Source organism: Dunckerocampus dactyliophorus, chromosome 19 (genome assembly GCF_027744805.1).
Source record: "Dunckerocampus dactyliophorus isolate RoL2022-P2 chromosome 19, RoL_Ddac_1.1, whole genome shotgun sequence".
NCBI lineage: Eukaryota > Metazoa > Chordata > Actinopteri > Syngnathiformes > Syngnathidae > Dunckerocampus > Dunckerocampus dactyliophorus.
The window spans coordinates 10,899,882-10,919,599 of NC_072837.1; the positions used below are offsets into that span (position 1 = coordinate 10,899,882).

General features: G+C 41.0%; 1 protein-coding gene across 2 annotated transcripts in view; it reads right to left on the reverse strand.

The window, feature by feature from the left end:
• The window catches only part of ptchd4 (patched domain containing 4), a 70,915-nt gene that overhangs the window by 11,822 nt on the left and 39,375 nt on the right, over positions 1 to 19,718 (reverse strand). For both annotated transcript variants that reach the window (XM_054762296.1, XM_054762295.1), the window contains one exon: positions 13,930 to 14,425. In XM_054762296.1, the coding sequence (XP_054618271.1) occupies positions 13,930 to 14,425 (496 nt within the window). The remainder of the gene's footprint in view (positions 1 to 13,929; positions 14,426 to 19,718) is intronic.

Below are 19,718 nucleotides of genomic sequence, written 5' to 3' on the forward strand. Positions count from 1 at the left end.
GACACACAGAAAACAATTTGAAATACATATAAATGATGAATAAAAAGGATAAACGAACATTTAACGTAACTTTTACCTCAATTAAACATGTGATTGCTGACGAAGACATGACAAATGGATAAACTGTACAGTAATCCCTCCCTTATCGCGGTTGACCCGACCGAGATAAGTGAAAAGGAATATTTGCATCGTTAGAGTTTTCTAAATAAAGGTTTTAACATTGTTAGAGCTGTAGACATGAAATAACACCCCGGCAGCGATGACGATAACCAAATGATTTCGTTTGACAAACCTTTTTTTCATGACGAAGACGAGACGGTGACAAGCTAAGCATGGCCCATTGATGACTAAAATGTGCAGAGTCGTGAGTGAGTTGTCACTGACAAGACGGGACTGGACGTAAATGTTAATGGGTGGTCTATCAGACGTTTAAAATGCATACAAATACATCCACTTCTGCCTATTCTGTATGTAATCTTTCAGTCAAAAACTAAATCATGGAGCACACTTCCTGCTCGACATGCCGGTGGCCGGTGACGTGGGCAACGGGAGCACTTTAGGTGGCAAACAATGTACTGATTTGCGGATATACTTTCAATATAATCCATCCCAAAGAAAAACTGAATGTATTGTGTAGAGAGACGACGGTAAACATGGCTGCAACGTCAAGCAGCACTTCAAGGCTAATCACACCGATATTCCTGCAAAGGTAACATACAACAAGTTGTGTTATATCATATACAGTGGTGTGAAAAAGTGTTGGCCCTCTTGCTGTTTTCTATTTTTGTGCATATTTGGAACACTTAAAATGTTTCAGATCATCAAACAAATTTAAATATTAGTCAGTGACAACACAACTGAACACAAACTGAAAGCATAACTGAAATTAATTGAGATCTATCAGTCTGGAAAAGGTTATAAATCCATTTCTAAAGCTTTGGGACTCCAGCAAACCACAGTGAGAGCCATTGTCCACAAAACATGCGAAAACAGGCGAAAACATGGAACAGTGGTGAACATTTCCAGTAGCGGCCGGCCAACCAAAATTACCCAACGTGCAGCGACGACTCATCCAAAACGTCACTAAAGACCCCACAACAACATCTGAAGAACTGCAGGCATCACTTGCCTCAGTTAAGGTCAGTGTTCATGACTCCACCATAAGAAAGACTCTGGGTAAAAACGGCCTGCATGGCAGAGTTCCAAGAAAAAAAACACTGCTGAACAAAAAGAACATGAAAGCTTGTCTCAATATTGCCAGAAAACATCTTGATGATCCCCAAGACCTTTGGGAAAATACTCTGTGGTGTGACGAGACAAAAGTTTAACATTATGGAAGGTGTGTGTCCCATTACATCTGCCGTAAAAGTAACGCCGCATTTCAGAAAACGAACATCATAGCAGCAGTAAAATATGGTGGTGGTAGTGTGATGGTCTGAGGCTGTTTTGCTGCTTCAGGACTTGGAAGACTTGCTGTGATAAATGGAACCATGATTTCTGCTGTCTACCAAAAAGTCAAGGAGGCCAAGGAGAATGTCTGGCCATCTGTTGGTGACCTCTAGCTGAAACCAACTTGGGTTCTGCAGCAGGACAATGATCCAAAACACACCAGCAAGTCCACCTCTGAATGGCTGAAGAAAAACAAAATAAATGACGTGACCTAGTCAAAGTCCTGACCTGAATCCTATTGAGATGCTGTGTCATGACCTTAAAAAGGCGCTTCATGCTGGAAAACCCTCCAATGTGGCTGAATTACAACAATTCTGCAAAGATGAGGGGGCCAAAATTCCTCCACAGCGCTCTAAGAGACTCATTGCAACTTATCGCAAGCGCTTGATTGCTGTTGTTGCTGCTAAGGGTGGCCCAACCAGTGATTAGGTTTAGGGGGCCATCACTTTTTCACACAGGACCATGTAGGTTTGGATGTTTTTCTGCCTAAATAATAAAAGGTTACTCCACAATTAGCTTCTGATAAATTTCACAGTCAGCCTAAAGCTCTCCACGTATGTCCTGGGTAATGTTAGCTTTGGTGTGCTAACATCAATTCAGGAGATTATGTGTGTGTTACTGTTTTTGTGGGATTTTTGACCAAACAGCAAGTGCACGTAATGTTGTGGAGGGAAATGTAGCATTTCAGACCTGTTGCTTTTCCACATGTGCTGTAATGAACACATCATTTAGCATCATGTGACCATGTGTGGCCATCTCTTTGTGTGTTTATGTTCAGTTTTTCCTCCACGTTAACCGGGGCGCACCCTAACCGAAGTGCCGCTGTCGAGGTCCAAATGGTTTTTAAGCTATTTGTTGGCACAGACTTCGTATTTTTTGTTGTTTTTTTTTTCCGCATTATGACAAACTGACTAATAATGGCGGCATGGCAGTGAAACCCCATCACCTACCCACTTCCCGTGAGTAAGGGACAGCCTGTGCTGTCTGGCAGCCGCTGCAGCAGTTAGTCAGCCAGCAGGCTCGGCTAAGGAGCGAGCGAAAGATGAGAAACTATAGCTCAGGATGAAAGCGTGCGCAGACACAGTGCATTGTATCTCAAGCCTGTCCCACTTGCAGGTTCAGGGCTCAGTGGATTATAGGAGGGCAGTTTGTCAACGGCTGTCCGGCAGGCTATTTTATCTTGCGACAAGGTGTGTGTGTGTGTGTGTGTGTGCTCAATAATACCACCGCCTGATCACGCCACTCTAATAATGGAAGCCTTGGCTGCGTTTGCCCTCTCGTTCTCCCTTGGCCCACGCCAAAATGCCACTGAGTCATTAAACTAAATCACTTCACTGGAACCTGCGTGGCCCAAAAACACATCCATCACGTGGCGGCCCCTCCCACACGCCGTACATTGCTCTAATCAGGATGACGGTGGGAATGACAGAGGGGACAATACTGCAAGGTTCCACTGCAGACCAGATCGAAACTCAATAAAAACCACACAAGGAAAGTGAACGTGAGGGCGAACACACGTGGGAGGACAAAAATCAATCTTCAAATCGAAATCGATATTTGGGACACTTCTTGAATCTCCTGGCCCATTGCCACAATGAACAATGAACCAGTTTTCAATGTCTGAATTTACATTTAATGTACAGCAGTTGCTTTTATAAGCTCACGCGTCGTTCGTACATCTCTTGGTTTCATCTGAACATGCATACAAGTTCCGTGGGAATACGACACAAGGTACAATTCACAGTTCCACATGTCCAAAAAGGAGTAGGAAGAAGCAAAGTGTTGAGAGGAGTTGCCCAGCATGCCTTGCAGGCACTTTGTAAATAAAAGTTAGTTGTTTAGTTGTTGTTACCCACATACAACAGTAGTTCATTGCGCTAGCCCTTTGCTAAAAATATCACAGGGCTGTCAAAATTGACATGTTCATGCAAATTAATGCATCATCATGACTAATCAAAATTTGAATGCAGTTAACCCATCTGCAGCACAGAATGACTCAAAATGACTCAACTCATTACGAGCCGTTTGTCCAATTAGGGCAGTTGATCCTGCAGTACTGAACAACGTCATATGGAAGACGCTAAACCAGGAGTGCCCAAAGTGCAACCCGGCGGCCATTTGTTGCCACGTCATTTTATTAGTATACAGTTGACATATTAAAGGAAAAATATGTTTTTTTAAAGTCATAATATTATGAAAAACAAACAAAACAACGAATAAAGTTGTAATTTTAGGAAAATTATGTCGTGAAATAAGTTATATAGAAGAATAAAGTCAAAATATTCACAGAAAAAAGTCGTACAGTACCTAAAGAGAAAAAAACGTTGCAATTTTCCGAGACTAAACTGGTAATATTATAAGGAAAACTAATGCCGTTTTAGTAGCATACAATTGAAATAGTGAAGAAAAAAACTCTAAAGCATTGAAATAGTGAAGAATTTTTTTTTTCCTCCTAAAAGTCGTAATATTATGACAAACAAACAAAACTAAATAAAGTTATAATATGGGAATAAAGTCAAAATATTATGGGAATCAAGTCATCCTATTACAAGAAGAACATTTACAAAGATTAAAAAGAATGTTGAAAAATTTGGAAAATTTAAAACAAACAACAAAGAGCAAAGTTGACACTGCTAGGCTTTTTCACCGAAATAACAACGTTAAGATACAATTTTTCTTCTTGAAATACACTTCTGATCAAAATGTTAAGACCAGTTGAAAAATTGCAAGAATTTACATTTTGCACTGTTGGATCTTAAGGAGGTTTATCAGCTGATCAAAAGTTTAAGACCATATCTAAAAAAAAAAAAAAACCCTGAAATCCCAAAAAATTTAAATAAAATGTTCAAAAAAGGAGGAGCTCCATTATTCATTCAACATCTCCACATAGACATTTGCCATTTGACGCCCGTGCACAAACTGAAGCTCCATTGTTCCATTGAAGGTAAAAGCAGCCCAGATCATGATGGCGCCCCCTCCACTGTGTCATGTGGAAAACATCTCAGGTGGGATCTCCTTGTCATGCCAGTAACGTTGGAAGCCATCAGGACCGTCAAGGTTACATTTTTTCTCATCTTCCACCTTTCAATGTCCCATGTTTGGTTCTCTCATGCAAATTCCAAACAGGCAGATTTGTTGGCGTTCTCTCCTTCTCTTACGGATCCTGTCTGATGGTTATTGGACTGCACCCTGCACCAGTAACAACCTTCATTTGGGCCGAGGATCGTCCCGTGTCTGAACCGATAGCCAATTGGATCCTCCGGCTCGGGGCCAGTGACATTTTTTTGGGTGTACCACTTGACTTTTTTGTTCCATAACCATCAGGATCTTTGAAGTAGTTTCAAATGACTGTCTTACTGCGTCCAACCTTGCCTACGCAGCTCAACAATCCAACCGCGTTCCAAGAGGGAAAGATTTTTCGCCTTTGCCATCAAGAGATATGAGATGTGAATACCACGGAAAATTACGTTGTATGGACATTTTTGCCAATATTTTGGCTTTTAAAGGCTGTGGTCTTAAACTTTTGATCAGCCGTTGAACAGCCTATTTCACTTTTGCGCAATAAATTGCTTACTCAAAATGTTTTTTTGTCTCACTCCCATTTATTCTGTTTGCACTTTGAAACTCTTAAGACTTTCTTAAGATCCAACAGTGCAAAATGTATATTCTTGCATTTTTTCAGATTAAGATTTTGATCAGGAGTGTAATAATACAGTGTGTATAACTTCTTATACACTTAACTTGCTGTACAAATATCAAAGCGGCCCTTGTATCCTTTCATTATTTCAGTATGTGGTCCTTGGTGGGAAACGTTTGGACAGCCCTGCACTAAAAAGTGTATTGTCCTTCTTGATGGGAAATCTGAGTACAAAACCCCCCCATGACGACAGTCAACCGCCAAAGGATTATGCACAGGAAGGGGTTTTCTTTTTACTCAAGCACGTCCAGCTTCAAATACCACATTAATGAGTGAGTCAGTGAGTCTACCGCAGGCAAACTGACAAAAATTGCCGTGTGGATTGCGACAAACTTGATTAATATCGAATAAAATGAATAATATTTAATCGTAATTAATCAAAATGCTGTGTATTCATTTAATGTACAATTGCAATGTTTCATTGTTTGACAACACTTTAAGAAAATAAACACTCGGCCCCAATAAGTGTTAATTCATGCGGACAGGTGGCTCATTAGGTCCTGCACCCCCTCACTACTGCAGCGACCAACGAGTCCATGCTGAGCACTCACTGGCAAATATGAAATGGGGTGCATTTCAAGGTGCTTTGCAGCATTGTCTCACTCACCTTTTCACACAAATAATTCATACGCAGATGGCAGAGGATGTTACGCAATGTGCAATCCAGTGCACGCACTGATTCGGGGTTCAGTTGCTTGCTCAAGGACATGAGGATGCACACAAGGCTCTGAAGGAGGCAGGGATGAAAGCGATACAAACCAAATACGAACCATGTGAAGCGTGCAAGCGTTTTCTATGCTCCAACTACAAAAATATTCCCATTTATAAACAAGGAACCCTACTTTGCGGAACTTCACTTATCACTGGATTTTCTGCGAAGTTGGATTAATTCTTTATAAATGGAATATTTTCATAGTTACAGCATAGGAATCCTCTTTAAGACTTTCTAAATACGTTTTTTAGGATTATTAGAGCCGTCTATGCATGAAATAACACCCCGTGGTCACGTTTATATTTGTTTTACCCAATATAATAGACATAATAACAGAAAATAAAACATATTAGACATAAAGTCTTGTTTTTTAGTTTCCTGTGTTGGCTATGCTCTCATAAGTGTAACGTTACTGACACCTAATGACGAGTGTGGAATACTACATATTACGTCTCGTGTCTGCGTAATGCCTTATACAGTATTTGTATTTTCGTTCATTTTGACATTTTTATGCTTGAAAATGCTTGATTTAGTCCAAGAACGCATACAATTTGAGTAACTACGCATATTTTGGACTAATGATAGTCAACCACGAAAGAGCGATTATTTATTCATTCATTTATTTTGAAAAGCCATGATAGAGTGAAGCCGCGAATGTGTGGCAAAGGGACGATTGTGTAAGTTGGACTTTTATTTTCATAGTTTGGCTGGTCCTGCGACTTATAGTCTAATAAGTCCTGCGACTTATAGTCTAATATCCATGCTTATATGTCTTATAAAATATATATACAGTATAATTGAACATGTTTTTAAATGTTAATTCATACTGACTGACTTGAACCAAGGAATGAACATTACCATCAAGAGCCACAAGAGGGTGCTCCAGGCTCGTGAGGAATTCAGTGGATTCAGTAATGTAGAAAAGGATTGGGAGTTTGGTGAACTTGCTTGCCGATAACTTGCTTGTTGGACTCGTCGGCTTGTTAAATTAGCCTATTCAGCCCCCAGGTATCTTCCCTTACGCTATTCTGTTTGTGTTTTCTTCCTTTACGTGACTCATTTTTGGACTATTGAGACTAACACTCCTTATAGTCCGGCCTCCGCTGTTGGAATTGTAATCGACTCGTAACGTGAATGTGACGAAATATGGATGAATCACTAAATAATTAGCTTTCTCTTACACGGAACAATCTGTAAAAAGATGGGTTTTTTTTTTTAATGGAACCGAAAGCGGCCAAACAATATTTCTGCCAGTCACCATCTTTCATATGACAAGACCTCACAAGCAAATGTTGACACCGACACGTAAAAATAGCACACTGGAACTAAATATACAATCGTAAGACGTTTGATTGGCAATGAATATTCCACAGCCTTTACAAACTCACCACCTTGTCATTCCCAGATGCTATTTTCAGCCATCTTTAATCTCTCTGAGACCCCACTTCCTGCACAACGTCCCATTAAAAATAGATTATCCTCCGTACACCTTTTTATTGACTCCCTTGGGTGAATGTGCATCACATCCGGATATAGAATAAAATGAGATGTTTAAATGTAGGAGGACAAACGACACGCTGCTTGTTCTTTAGGGCTGACGGCGAGAAAAAGCGTGCGGCTTGTACATGTAGTCTTTGGGAAAGTGATTACGTTGTTGAGTAGCTAGTCGTGTCAATCTCCATCCGTCCATTTTAACTCTTAGGTGTCTCAGGGCTTGCGGATGTGGTGGCGTGGCATGACGTCGCAACCACACGGACACTCCATTTCAGCTAATGGCGAAAGTAGTGCAGACTTGAAGCTGCCTAATATAAAAGCAGATTCATGATAAATAATGTTCATGATGTTCACATTATTTCTCATTTGCAACGAGGTCGCATTCAAAGCAAAAGTAAACAGACTGTGAAAGGCCAAATCAGGCCTGACATATTCGTTGTATCCGTAATTAGTCAATTGTAACTGCCTGAGGCCTCGCCTGGTTTTGGAGGTTAATAATTACTATAACTATTCGACTCCATGAATGTTTTGTTTTTTTGCTGAATGAGTTTTTTAAACTCATTCAAACCCAACCATTTTTCAAAAGACAACCACTTCCATACCGGCCATTTTAGACTGATGTTTCAAGGCACACGGAATATTGTGTTCTATGGCTATGTAAACATGGAACCGACCAAAAGAAGGATTAGACTCCCATCAAAAGGTTTGTTTCTATCTTTTCCCGTTCTTTAGTAAAGACCCGTAGAACGTAGGTAAGCTTCAGGAAATTATCAGTTCCCGACAGGAAAAGGCACAAAACCAGCTTTTTGTGAAAAGATACATTTCAAATACACTTCTGCCACCTTGTGGCCGTTTTCATGGCTTACAATTGAACTGCCCAGTCGAGATTCAACGCCCTGAGAATACACTTTGTCCAAAAATCTGCTCTCTCTCTTCAACAGTTGCAATAACAAACGCATTCTCGTATCTATCAGATTATTCCATCAACTGGAATAAATCCACGGTGGCGCTAGGGAGCCTTGTAGCCTCCAACCGGCTGGGATCTCACGCCAATGCCGCCCCCCATTTTTAAAAAATGACATTGTATACGCATTAATACCCACACAAACAGACGCACATGCGCGCGCACACACACACACACACACACACACACACACACACACAATTCAATAGGATCGTAAGGGACGGGGCTGAAGAACAGCAGTTGGGTCAGGCCACCACTGGCCAACCATGCCCCCCCATTCCCTTCGCATTCCCCCTCATTAAACCCCCACTGACCTGTTTCTGATGCCCTCCCCATTAATTCCACAGTAGACACACAATAACTAGGGTTAAAAAAAAACAAAACAATCCCATTGCTAATAGTGTTTAAATGACATGGGCCAGCACCTCTGATTCTGAAGGCCCTGGGCACATTACATAGCTATGGCAACACATAGAAGCTGATTAGATTGGACAAAAAACATCTAACATACACTACTGGAATCAGCGCAGCCAAGAAGCACTGTACTAAATGAAGACAAACTGAAGGGAATAAATGAATACTGTTTCCCGGAACAAATACTAGAATTGAAGTTGTAAATGTGGGTTCGTGTGTTTTTTGATAGTGTGCACAGCACAACTACATCCTGACCAAGCAGTAATGTGAAGATCAATATTGCCTGACATTGTGAGAAGCAGCCACCGTGGTCCGTATGGCACAAAAGTGTGTAAATCTTCCCACTTTAAAAATGCACGATTCCGCATGTACAAAAAAGGTACTTTCACAGATTGCATTGATTTTTGTCACCGCTCACTCTCCAGTATTTTACTTGGACTGATGTCCTGTGTCGCCAGCAGCTCTGCCTGTGGATATTCCCATGCAGCTATGTTTGCATGATCCTCCAAAGAGGTTTCTATCACATATATTTGCGTGCCGTTGTAAAATTCTCGCTAAACTTTGCAGTCGTTTGTTGTTATCAGCTGATGTTTTTACGTTAACACAATCACAAATGACTGGAAGTGTCACGGGACACCTGACTCACGACACGAGACGATACGCGAGCTGGAGTCCACGAGAATGAGACGGGATTTTAACATTCATTTTTTAAAAAGTACAATTTGTTTTTATTTTTTATTTAGCCGAGTCACAAAACCATGCAGGGGGGTTTGGAAAGGCTTATCGTCCCACAAACTGGTGCTAAACAATAACATTGTTTACACTTTTTGAGACCATTTGCTTCACAATCAGAGGTGGAGACCCTGCATGGCGGATACTTCACCTTTGTAGAACGCTTGCATTTAATTACCAAACTAGAAAAGCACTGTCAAATAGTAGTATAGAGCGGCGGGGGCCACTTGCTGTGGTCGCCATGGTGCGTATAGCCGACACCTGCTCCGAGCAGACCCGGTGCTGCCATTATTAATGGTGATTAATGGTAACTGTGATTAAGGGTGCAGACAAGTTCGAACTTTTATGGGTAACACTTTACAATAAAATGGTACACAAAATTACAGTAATTAATGAGGAATGAACCTACCCAACCCGAAACCTAACCACTAGTCATTAGTTCCTCAGTAACTAGTCTAAATGTATGTGCCTTAGTCATTAGTTCCTCAGTAACTAGTCTAAATGTATGTGCCTTAGTCATTAGTTCCTCAGTAACTAGTCTAAATGTATGTGCCTTAGTCATTAGTTCCTCATTAGTTCCTCAGTAACTAGTCTACATGTATGTGCCTTAGTCATTAGTTCCTCAGTAACTAGTCTAAATGTATGTGCCTTAGTCATTCGTTCCTCATTAGTTCCTCAGTAACTAGTCTAAATGTATGTGCCTTAGTCATTAGTTACTCATTAGTTCATCAGTAACTAGTCTAAATGTATGTGCCTTAGTCATTAGTTACTCATTAGTTCATCAGTAACTAGTCTAAATGTATGTGCCTTAGTCATTAGTTCCTCATTAGTTCCTCATTAGTTAGTTCCTCAGTAACTAGTCTAAATGTATGTGCCTTAGTCATTCGTTCCTCATTAGTTCCTCAGTAACTAGTCTAAATGTATGTGCCTTAGTCATTCGTTCCTCATTAGTTCATCAGTAACTAGTCTAAATGTATGTGCCTTAGTCATTAGTTACTCATTAGTTCATCAGTAACTAGTCTAAATGTATGTGCCTTAGTCATTAGTTACTCATTAGTTCATCAGTAACTAGTCTAAATGTATGTGCCTTAGTCATTAGTTCCTCATTAGTTCCTCATTAGTTAGTTCCTCAGTAACTAGTGTAAATGTATGTGCCTTAGTCATTAGTTCCTCATTAGTTCCTCAGTAACTAGTGTAAATGTATGTGCCTTAGTCATTAGTTCCTCATTAGTTCCTCAGTAACTAGTGTAAATGTATGTGCCTTAGTCATTAGTTCCTCAGTAACTAGTGTAAATGTATGTGCCTTAGTCATTAGTTCCTCAGTAACTAGTGTAAATGTATGCGCCTTAGTCATTAGTTCCTCATTAGTTCCTCAGTAACTAGTCTAAATGTGCCTTTGTCATTAGTTCCTCAGTAACTAGTGTAAATGTATGCGCCTTAGTCATTAGTTCCTCATTAGTTCCTCAGTAACTAGTCTAAATGTATGTGCCTTAGTCATTAGTTCCTCAGTAACTAGTGTAAATGTATGCGCCTTAGTCATTAGTTTCTCATTAGTTCCTCAGTAACTAGTCTAAATGTATGTGCCTTAGTCATTAGTTCCTCGGTAACTAGGGTATTTTGGTGTAACTTATTGTAAAGTGTGACCCATTTATGTGTTTCGATCTGATAAATCTAGTGAATTTGTTCAAGTGTAGAATTACTACAGCATCTGCTTGGACGAGTTTTCTCCAGACGAGAAATCTCGTCATGTTGATCTTGTGACACCCCATAAAAGACCCAGCAATTCTAAAATATTTCACACTGGCTGCAAGTGCAACAATTCAGGCGTGGGATAAAACATGGACATTGCAATGTCACATAGTTTTCTGTTATAGTACTACTGCACCAGCATGAGATGTTGATAGTTTTAAGAATCCGTGCACAGTAGATCCCTCCGAATGGTGGAATTCCACAAGTAATTGATACGGCCATAACATTTTTTACACGCAGCGTGCTCCTCCTTTTCCAAACCCTCTTGCTAGCTTGACATTGACGTTCTCCTCCGATTTTGAATCATCATTTGCAAAAAAAGTGACTCTTTTTCCTCACACACGTATTAAAACACATGGAAAGTATAAAATGTGTTGTTAATCACCACCAATGAATGATAATCAATTCATCGATAAACAGATGGAATCTGAGTCATGGTGTAACTATGGTGCGTTGAAGGACCGCCCAACAACGTGCGAAATCTCAACGCTTGATGAAAATACATTATCAGTGAAGCATAAGGACAGAGCATGTAAAAAAAGTGGGCTTTTTAAAATAGTGGTACATGTTTGCTGAACATTTTACCTGTATTACCACGTATTTACAAATTATTATCGACTTTTATGCGGCAAAAACGGCCTGTTTTCCAAGAAAAACTAAATTGCAACTTCACGTTTTAACCCAAAATCCACAAATTTATGGAGCCTTGAATGCTGAATCATGAATCCACTATTCTCCTGCGCATTCTGTCAACACTACGTATCCAATGAAGGTGACCAGTGACACGCTTTTCATACATCGGTTATTCCAAGCCATTCATTTTTGTCCTGACAGGAAGCGAAGACTAAAGACCCAGTGATTTATATTTGAGTTACTCTCAAAATAATGTAATACTGACACCCAAAAATAGACGAGATACGAATCCTGTTATAATAAATCATAAGTGTGAATCTTCCTACTGCCAAGATTCATATGATTTGGGTTGTTCACATGAGCGGATTATATAATGGAATCTACAAGGCAAACCACTTCAGGGGGTATGCAGCATATCAAGGGCTCATTAATTGATGAGCGGGCTTAGTTTATGACTGGAACCCTCAATCCTGAATAACGACCCCGAGGCTGACATACTACTGTCGCCAAACAGCCACTCACGGCAATAACATCCATGGATTGATCATCAGTCATCCAAACCGGGGGATAAAAACAGGCAGGGATTCCCAGAAGGCTTTTCTCCGTATCAGCAGAAATTGTCACTGAGAGTGACGGAATGACTCAGCATACCCCGCTTTGTATCGACAAGTGATCCCATCCATCCATCCATTTTCTATGCCGCTTCTCATTAGGGTCGCGGGGGTATGCTGGAGCCTATCCCAGCTGACTTCGGGGGAGAGGCGGGGTACACCCTGGACTGGTCGCCAGCCAATCGCAGGGCACATATAGACAAACAACCATTCACACTCACATTCATACCTATGGACAATTTAGAGTCTCCAATTAACCTAAAATTAACCTAATTGTTATTTAGAATATTTTGAATAGTTAGGATGTATATAGTGTAAGTGATACGCCCCTAAAAATGCACATTTTTCCCCACACACGGCTCACAGTACACAACTTCGGTGTGTTCAAGGACTGCCGAACAAATTGCAAAATCTCAATGCTTAATGAAAAAGCATTACCAGTGTAACGTAAAGACATAATCATGTAAAAATGATATCCTTTTTTTAAAAAGTGATACACGCATGCTGTACATTTGACCTGTATCATCATGCTTTGATAGTGAATGAGATGTTTTCTGCAGAAAAAAACGGCAGACGTGTCAGTTCAGTGAGTGACTCTTGAGTCAGAAGCAGGAATTCTTGTAATTAAAGAAATAAAGCAATCAACGTATTCAGTGAAGTCTCAACATGGGGGCGGGAAGCCCCCCCTAATAGATTGGGCCTTCAAGTAAGGTAAAAAATAAATAAATATCCGTTTCAGTTCTCAGTTGTGACATTGATACAGTGATAGGAGTCTCAGTCGGGGCCTCCAGGGAGGAGGGTGACATCTGCTGTCTCGGAGGTTCTGTCACATGAAATTACAGACTTAATCAAGCCCTCTCCGTCTCTTTGTCCGTCTTCCTCCTCCTCCTCCTCCTCCTCCTCCTCTTGTTTACTTCTTCATGTCTTATTCCAACTCCCGTGTTTTTGTTCTCGAAAATATCACATAGAATTTTCAGACTCACACTTTCTCCAGTTTTAATCATTCCTTTGGCTTCCCCCCCATCCCCACCTCCTTTGGCAGGATTGTAAGTGGTGGGCCAGGGCACGGAACGACGGCATGCACACTCATAGCCCAGTCATAGACGGACTGGGGTGCAGTCGCTCCTCGCAAGTTCTTAACGATAGCTGACTCCAAATAGGCTTTTTTGTGACGCTCTAACGGAATCTCCCTCACTTTTGAGTCGCTAAAACACTAAAAGTCTAGATTTTGGGCCACGCAATCAAAATGCACTATTGTGCTCGCTGTGCTGCCAGCTGAGTCAAGATCCGGAGCCAAGACAAAAGCGAGCCCACGTCTGACAAATGAACAAACTTACTGGTGAACAAGACACATTTTCCTGTTCTAAGCAAGATACTTCAGATTGGTGATGATTTGGCTAATCGGTGATATTGTCGAAACCATGAATCAATCATGAGTACAGCAGGCATGCATGAAAAAGAAACACACTCTCACCCATTGCGAAGAACGGAATCCCCAGCAGTGTCGAATTGAACTTCCCATCCGATATGAAAAAGATCCCTGCGGCTGTCACGTTGGCAATGCAGATGGTCAGCACCCCCAGGAGGCCCAGGAAGGGTTTCCCCCTCAAACAGTCCCGCATGGAGCTGGATACGGTGGCTGCCAGAAGCACCAACACCAGGCTAACCAACACTTCCCCTTTGGCTAGCACGCCAGTCTGATGAAAGTCCCGCCACAGGCTAAAGGAGGTGAGGGACTGGATGTGGAGTTGGTCGGGTCCGTGCGGAGCTTCGGCAGTGGACAGCCGACTGACCAGGGCGCAGAACTCGTTCTCCCAGCGCTCTGCAATGGCATCCTGTACCGCCGGGCCGTTGTTGCGGAGGTAGTACGTAATCTGGACAGCACGTGCAAACTTAACCTGCTGATCCCGGCTATTGGGCAAAAAGGACACACCTCCCAACTGATGGCCGATGAAGGACACTCGGCCATCCTGCAAGGGATTGAAAGGACAGAGAATGTAGAATGAATCAAATAGTCAGCAATGCAGAAACTCCAGTACACACGTTCATTCGTGTATGATGTCATGTCAGGGTAACAACCTATAGAGAACCGTAGTTTGGGCTTCTGTGTTGACTTACCCGCGCAAAGTTGAAAGACCGAAGACTTTTTGGCATCAGTTTTGTGTAAAAATGAACAAAAAGCTATTTTAAATCAACCAGCCAAGAGCTGGAAGCATAATTGTGATAATTGTGATATGAATTTGCAGCCATTTGTGACACATTTACAGCTATAACAAAAGCCTCGTAGCTATAATTCATTATTCTTGGCATGCGCTAAAATTAAAAACAGAATTATTACATGAATTTGGGTGAAATTACCTCGAAAAACGCTTGTAAGCGCCTTCATTAGATCACGTTTATCTTTTTAAGCGTCGGATTAGCATGCACAGACTATGCGACAGGAAACCAGACCCCTCTTGCATGCATACGCTTCATCGATGTGCATGTGCCAGTGTCCATGGCTGCTGAAGTAAGCGCCTTGTACAATCATCCCTTTGCCACCCCGCGGTTCAAATTTTGCAGCCCCTTATTTTCAAAAATATATTAATTAATCAATCATGCTGTTTCGTGGTTGAATAGAGCCTATTATTAGTCCAAATATATGCGTATTTAAGCTAATGTTAGGTATTGTTTTACCTAAGTTAAGCATTTTCAAGCATAAAAATGGCCAAATGTACTAAAATACAAATATAAGGCATTAAAAAGACTCATTCAAAGACGTTGTGATGATATGTAGTATTCCATATTGGCCACTAGGGGCATTAATAATGTTACTGCAATGTTCGGTGAAACACACAAGCACCAGACTTAAAACAGAGTTTTATGACAGGTTCGAGTTCTCTCACGACAGGCACAGTGATCCCTAATAAGAACATGGGCGACTGTAACCCACGGCAAGATCAAACTCAACTCTGAACCCCTGACATCACATTCTGTCCGCCAATCATTCTGCTCCCCGAGGGAACATATTTACAGCAACACACACAAGCATTTATGTCTTAAATGGCTTATTTACTCTTCTTATATCTACTATATTGGGTAACAGGAGTGTAAAAGTGTCTGGAGGACTCTAATAATGCTAAAAAAACATATTTAGAAGGTTGTAAACAGGTTTTCAGGAAAAAGAGTGGCCAATCTACAGGAAAACTAAAGCTAAATCTGCCTGAAACTTCCCCGTGTGCCTTCAAAATTAACAAGCAAGCAAAAATAAAATAAAATCAGACATAGTAGGGCCTACTTGAACTATAATTGGGAAAACATTTCGATACTTGAGATGGCTTGTATCACCTTTCAAGAAGAACTTTGAAGTTCACATTAAATCAAATACAACAAAACAACAAATCCAGCAGATTTTTTAGCAAAGCAACTCAAGTCAAATAAAGGCAAATGAACCATCGCCAAAGCCTGAGGTGTATTACTTCAAATAATCTGCAAACAGAACAGGGAAATGTGTCTTATTCTCCAATGAGCCAGACGTGGGCTTACTTTTATCCTGACTCTAAACGCCATCATCTGGCAGCACATCCATAATACTACACCTGTTACTACCTCAGTAACCCACGTTACAGTGCTTTTTTTCCCATCTCATTGACGCTATCCATGCCTCATTGGCCGAAATACAGTACACTAGGTCCCCAACTTACGAACACCCGACTAGCGAACACTCGCGGATACGAACACAAGCCGACTAGTCTATATTTTATTTTATTTTGCCTTGTAGTCAGTCGCTCAATCAGTATTTATACTGCTACTGTACATGCTTGACCAGTAGAGGGCACTGTGACACTGCTAATGCAGCCTTAGCGCTAATGAGCCCAACAGAGGAAGAGTTAGAAGCTGGGGAGATAAAGCTAAATGGAAAGCTAAATTATACAACCCGGACAGAGCGTGTGATTAAAGTTTATGAAGAGTTAATAGGCCTGCTTAATTCTACACCACCCATAGAACACTACCTCTTTTAGAAGAGTCTAACGACGACCATTTGTCCTTTTTTTTAAATATCTCCTCCTCCAACTCCTCAACGACGTATGCTAGGCCACTCCTCTTCAAAAGGTAAATAACATTTATCATTACATGCTATTATATCATTTTTATTATTGTTTTTTTCATTAATTATCCTTGTTTAATATTACTACTGCATCCAAACTCATATTTACATCCATACACATTGTGTTCGTTAGTTGGGGACTTAGTGTACATGTTAGCCATTATGGCAACACTCTTGATTGGTGTCACGTTCGCCACTGGCCTTCGTGGCCTGCTTGTTGTGGTTCCTATCCCTGCCTTCTCCTGGCTGTTTTTTTTCCCCCTCTTTTGCAGTTCTCACCCCATTTAAAGTGACCGCTTGCAGCTGTGAGACGCTGGTTCTTTGTCCTCACTCCTAACGGTAACCCGCATGTGGACTTTCGCTCTGCACTCGGACTCCCTTTCCTTATTGTGCCCCTGTCTTGGTTTTGCCCAGCTGCTTCCGAGCTCTCCAGCCCGTACTTCAGCGAGGTTAGAGTCGGTTTTCGCAGGCTGAACCATTAAAACCTTCTAACTGTCGTCCAAGTTCTCCGCCTCTGCATCTGGGGTCCAAACCATCCCTCGAACGTCACAAAAGGTTCTGAGAAATATTTTATTAAATACATTTTTTTTTAGCAACTCTTAGTATTTTAATACATTTTATGCAAATAAATAGTTAGTTTGATTTAGTGAAAAAAATACAATAGTTCGATTCAAAGCAGCGCTATTAAGTTATGGAATTTGCGTCTTGTTATAGGCCATTGTGGGACTGCGAAGTCATATTTCCACAGTTGTTTGGGGGGAAATGATGTACAAGTAGTGCAACACATCGTATAACATTTCCAGCACTGTAAATATTTCTACTTTTGCGCTGGTATTATAGCCAAATAAGGTGCAATATTATTCAAACTTGAATAAGCATGTTGTCAAACTTACCGTCAATCCAATTTGATTTGAAATCTCATGAGAGACGTCGTGTAAGTGTACCAGAGGCTGTGCATGCACATCCATTTCATTAAGGTTTTTCAAAAAGGTTAAATCTGACATTCAAGGATGCTCTTGACTTGTTTTTATTACCAGGCCCGGTCATTTTTTTTTTTTTTTTATCGCCCTGCATACACTAAACACCGTCGGCCATCTCTGTTGCTTCATCCGCTCTCCCGTCCACCAATCACATCATCTCTATCACGAGCATGTAAACTGTCACCGGCCTGCGCCACGATGTCGCAGCTGCGTCGCTCACCTCTCGTTGTAGGATTTATTCAAGAAAAAGGGTTGGTGGGAAACAAACGGTGACCTTAAGTGTGATATACAGTACTGACGCGTGGGAGGCAAACCAAACGCTGCAATAATGGAATCTAATTCGGCTCTCGGTGTGCTCATCTTGTTATCGGGAGGCTTGATCCTCCCAAATCAACATCATCTGCAGCATATTTGTCATTTATTAACAAAGAAACCTAATACAATACATATTATTATATTACCTTGTGGGACCACCAGCAAATGGTGGAAATCTCTGCGTAATTGATAATATAATTTATATTATTATTAAATATAATCATTTTTGACTGAGATGTGGCTTCCGCGGGAAAAAAAATGAAGGAATGCTGAATCGAGAATGCGCGGGTATCCCCTGTCTCTTAATTAGGGATGGTCCGATCTGTTGCTGAGGATCAGTATTGTTCCATACTGGCCAAATTTACCAGATTGAATGTGAGAAAAATAAAATACACTCCTGATCAAAATGTTAAGAGCAGTTGAAAAATTGCAAGAATTTACATTTTGCACTGTTGGATCTGCGATATTCTTGTTAATAAGCTCAAAACGCGGTTTGGGCGTCTTGGTGCCAGTGTTTACAGGAGGCTAGTGGGAATGTGATCATTTGTGATGGCAAAAGGTGCGCACTGGCACAAAATGACCACGCTCCCGCACGATTTATTTACACCTTGTCAAGTGCTGTATCCGTCTAGTGCATGAAGCAGTCGCGGCATCATTTGGTCCCGCGTGACGCTATGCGACAGCGGGCATCTCTTGCAACAAGATATTTAACTCCAGAGAAGACGCTCATGAGAAAAATAAATGTAAAAGTCTAGATTTTCTCGCAGCTGCAGATAAAGAACCTGCAATGAGCAGGAAGGAGGCAATAAACGTGAAAAGAAGAGGCACCTGACAGTGTGGGAGAGGGGATTGCTGATTAGAAGACAGCACTTATTGTAGGTTGAAATGATCTCACAATAATAATAATAATCAGAATAACAACAACAACATAGACTACTGTTGGGGCCATAACCCGTGACAAGCTAAAACTCAACTCGGAACCTCTGACGACACTTCCTGTTCCCCAAAGGGAACACGAGCAGGAGTTTCATTCACGTCTTAAATGGCTTATTTACTCTTATTATGTCTACTGTATTGGGTAATACGAGTGTAAAGCCATTTAAAGCTGCCATTAAACACACTGATGAGACAGCAGCCACTGCAGGAAATGTAACGCGTTACCTTATTTATCTCCAAAAATGTCTTATTTTCTCTGTTTATATCTACACTATTAGGTAATACAAATGTAAAGATGGTTATACGGGTGTTATTTCATGTCTAGATGGCTCTAATAATGTTAAAAACCGTATTTAGAAGGTCGTAAACAGGTTTTCTATGCCATAACCACAAAAACAATCAGTTTATTCATATTAAATCCTACTTTGCAGAAATTCACTTCGCCGTGATAAACAAGGGATTGCTGTATTTGTAGTTTTAGTTGTCAACTTCCACTTGCAACTTGAAAGTTGTGTTTTTGCTACGTTTATGAGGTCTAAGCCACACTGGGTGCGAGTGTGAACTATTATTTTCTTTGTGTATCATCTGTTTTAGGAGTACGATTTAATCTAGTTTTCATTCTACTCACTTTTGACTTTGTGAAAGGTGTTTCTGGGTGATGCAACCAATCCAAAACGCTAGGTTTGTTTATTACAGAACGTGAGTCATGTTGCCAGCGATTCAATTTCTTCCTTCAGGAGAAGAGAGGAGGAGAGAAACAAAAGGTATCGGACTGGTATCGGTGTATCGGCAGATATATAACATTGCAGTATCGGTGTCGGACATGAAAAGGTGGTATCAACCCATCCCTAATATCAGTATACTAACCAAACTAATCACCATTGCTTTCACGCTTTGTGTGCGGCTGTCGAACGCTTGACTCCCGGCATCCGGAGACCGGCGCTG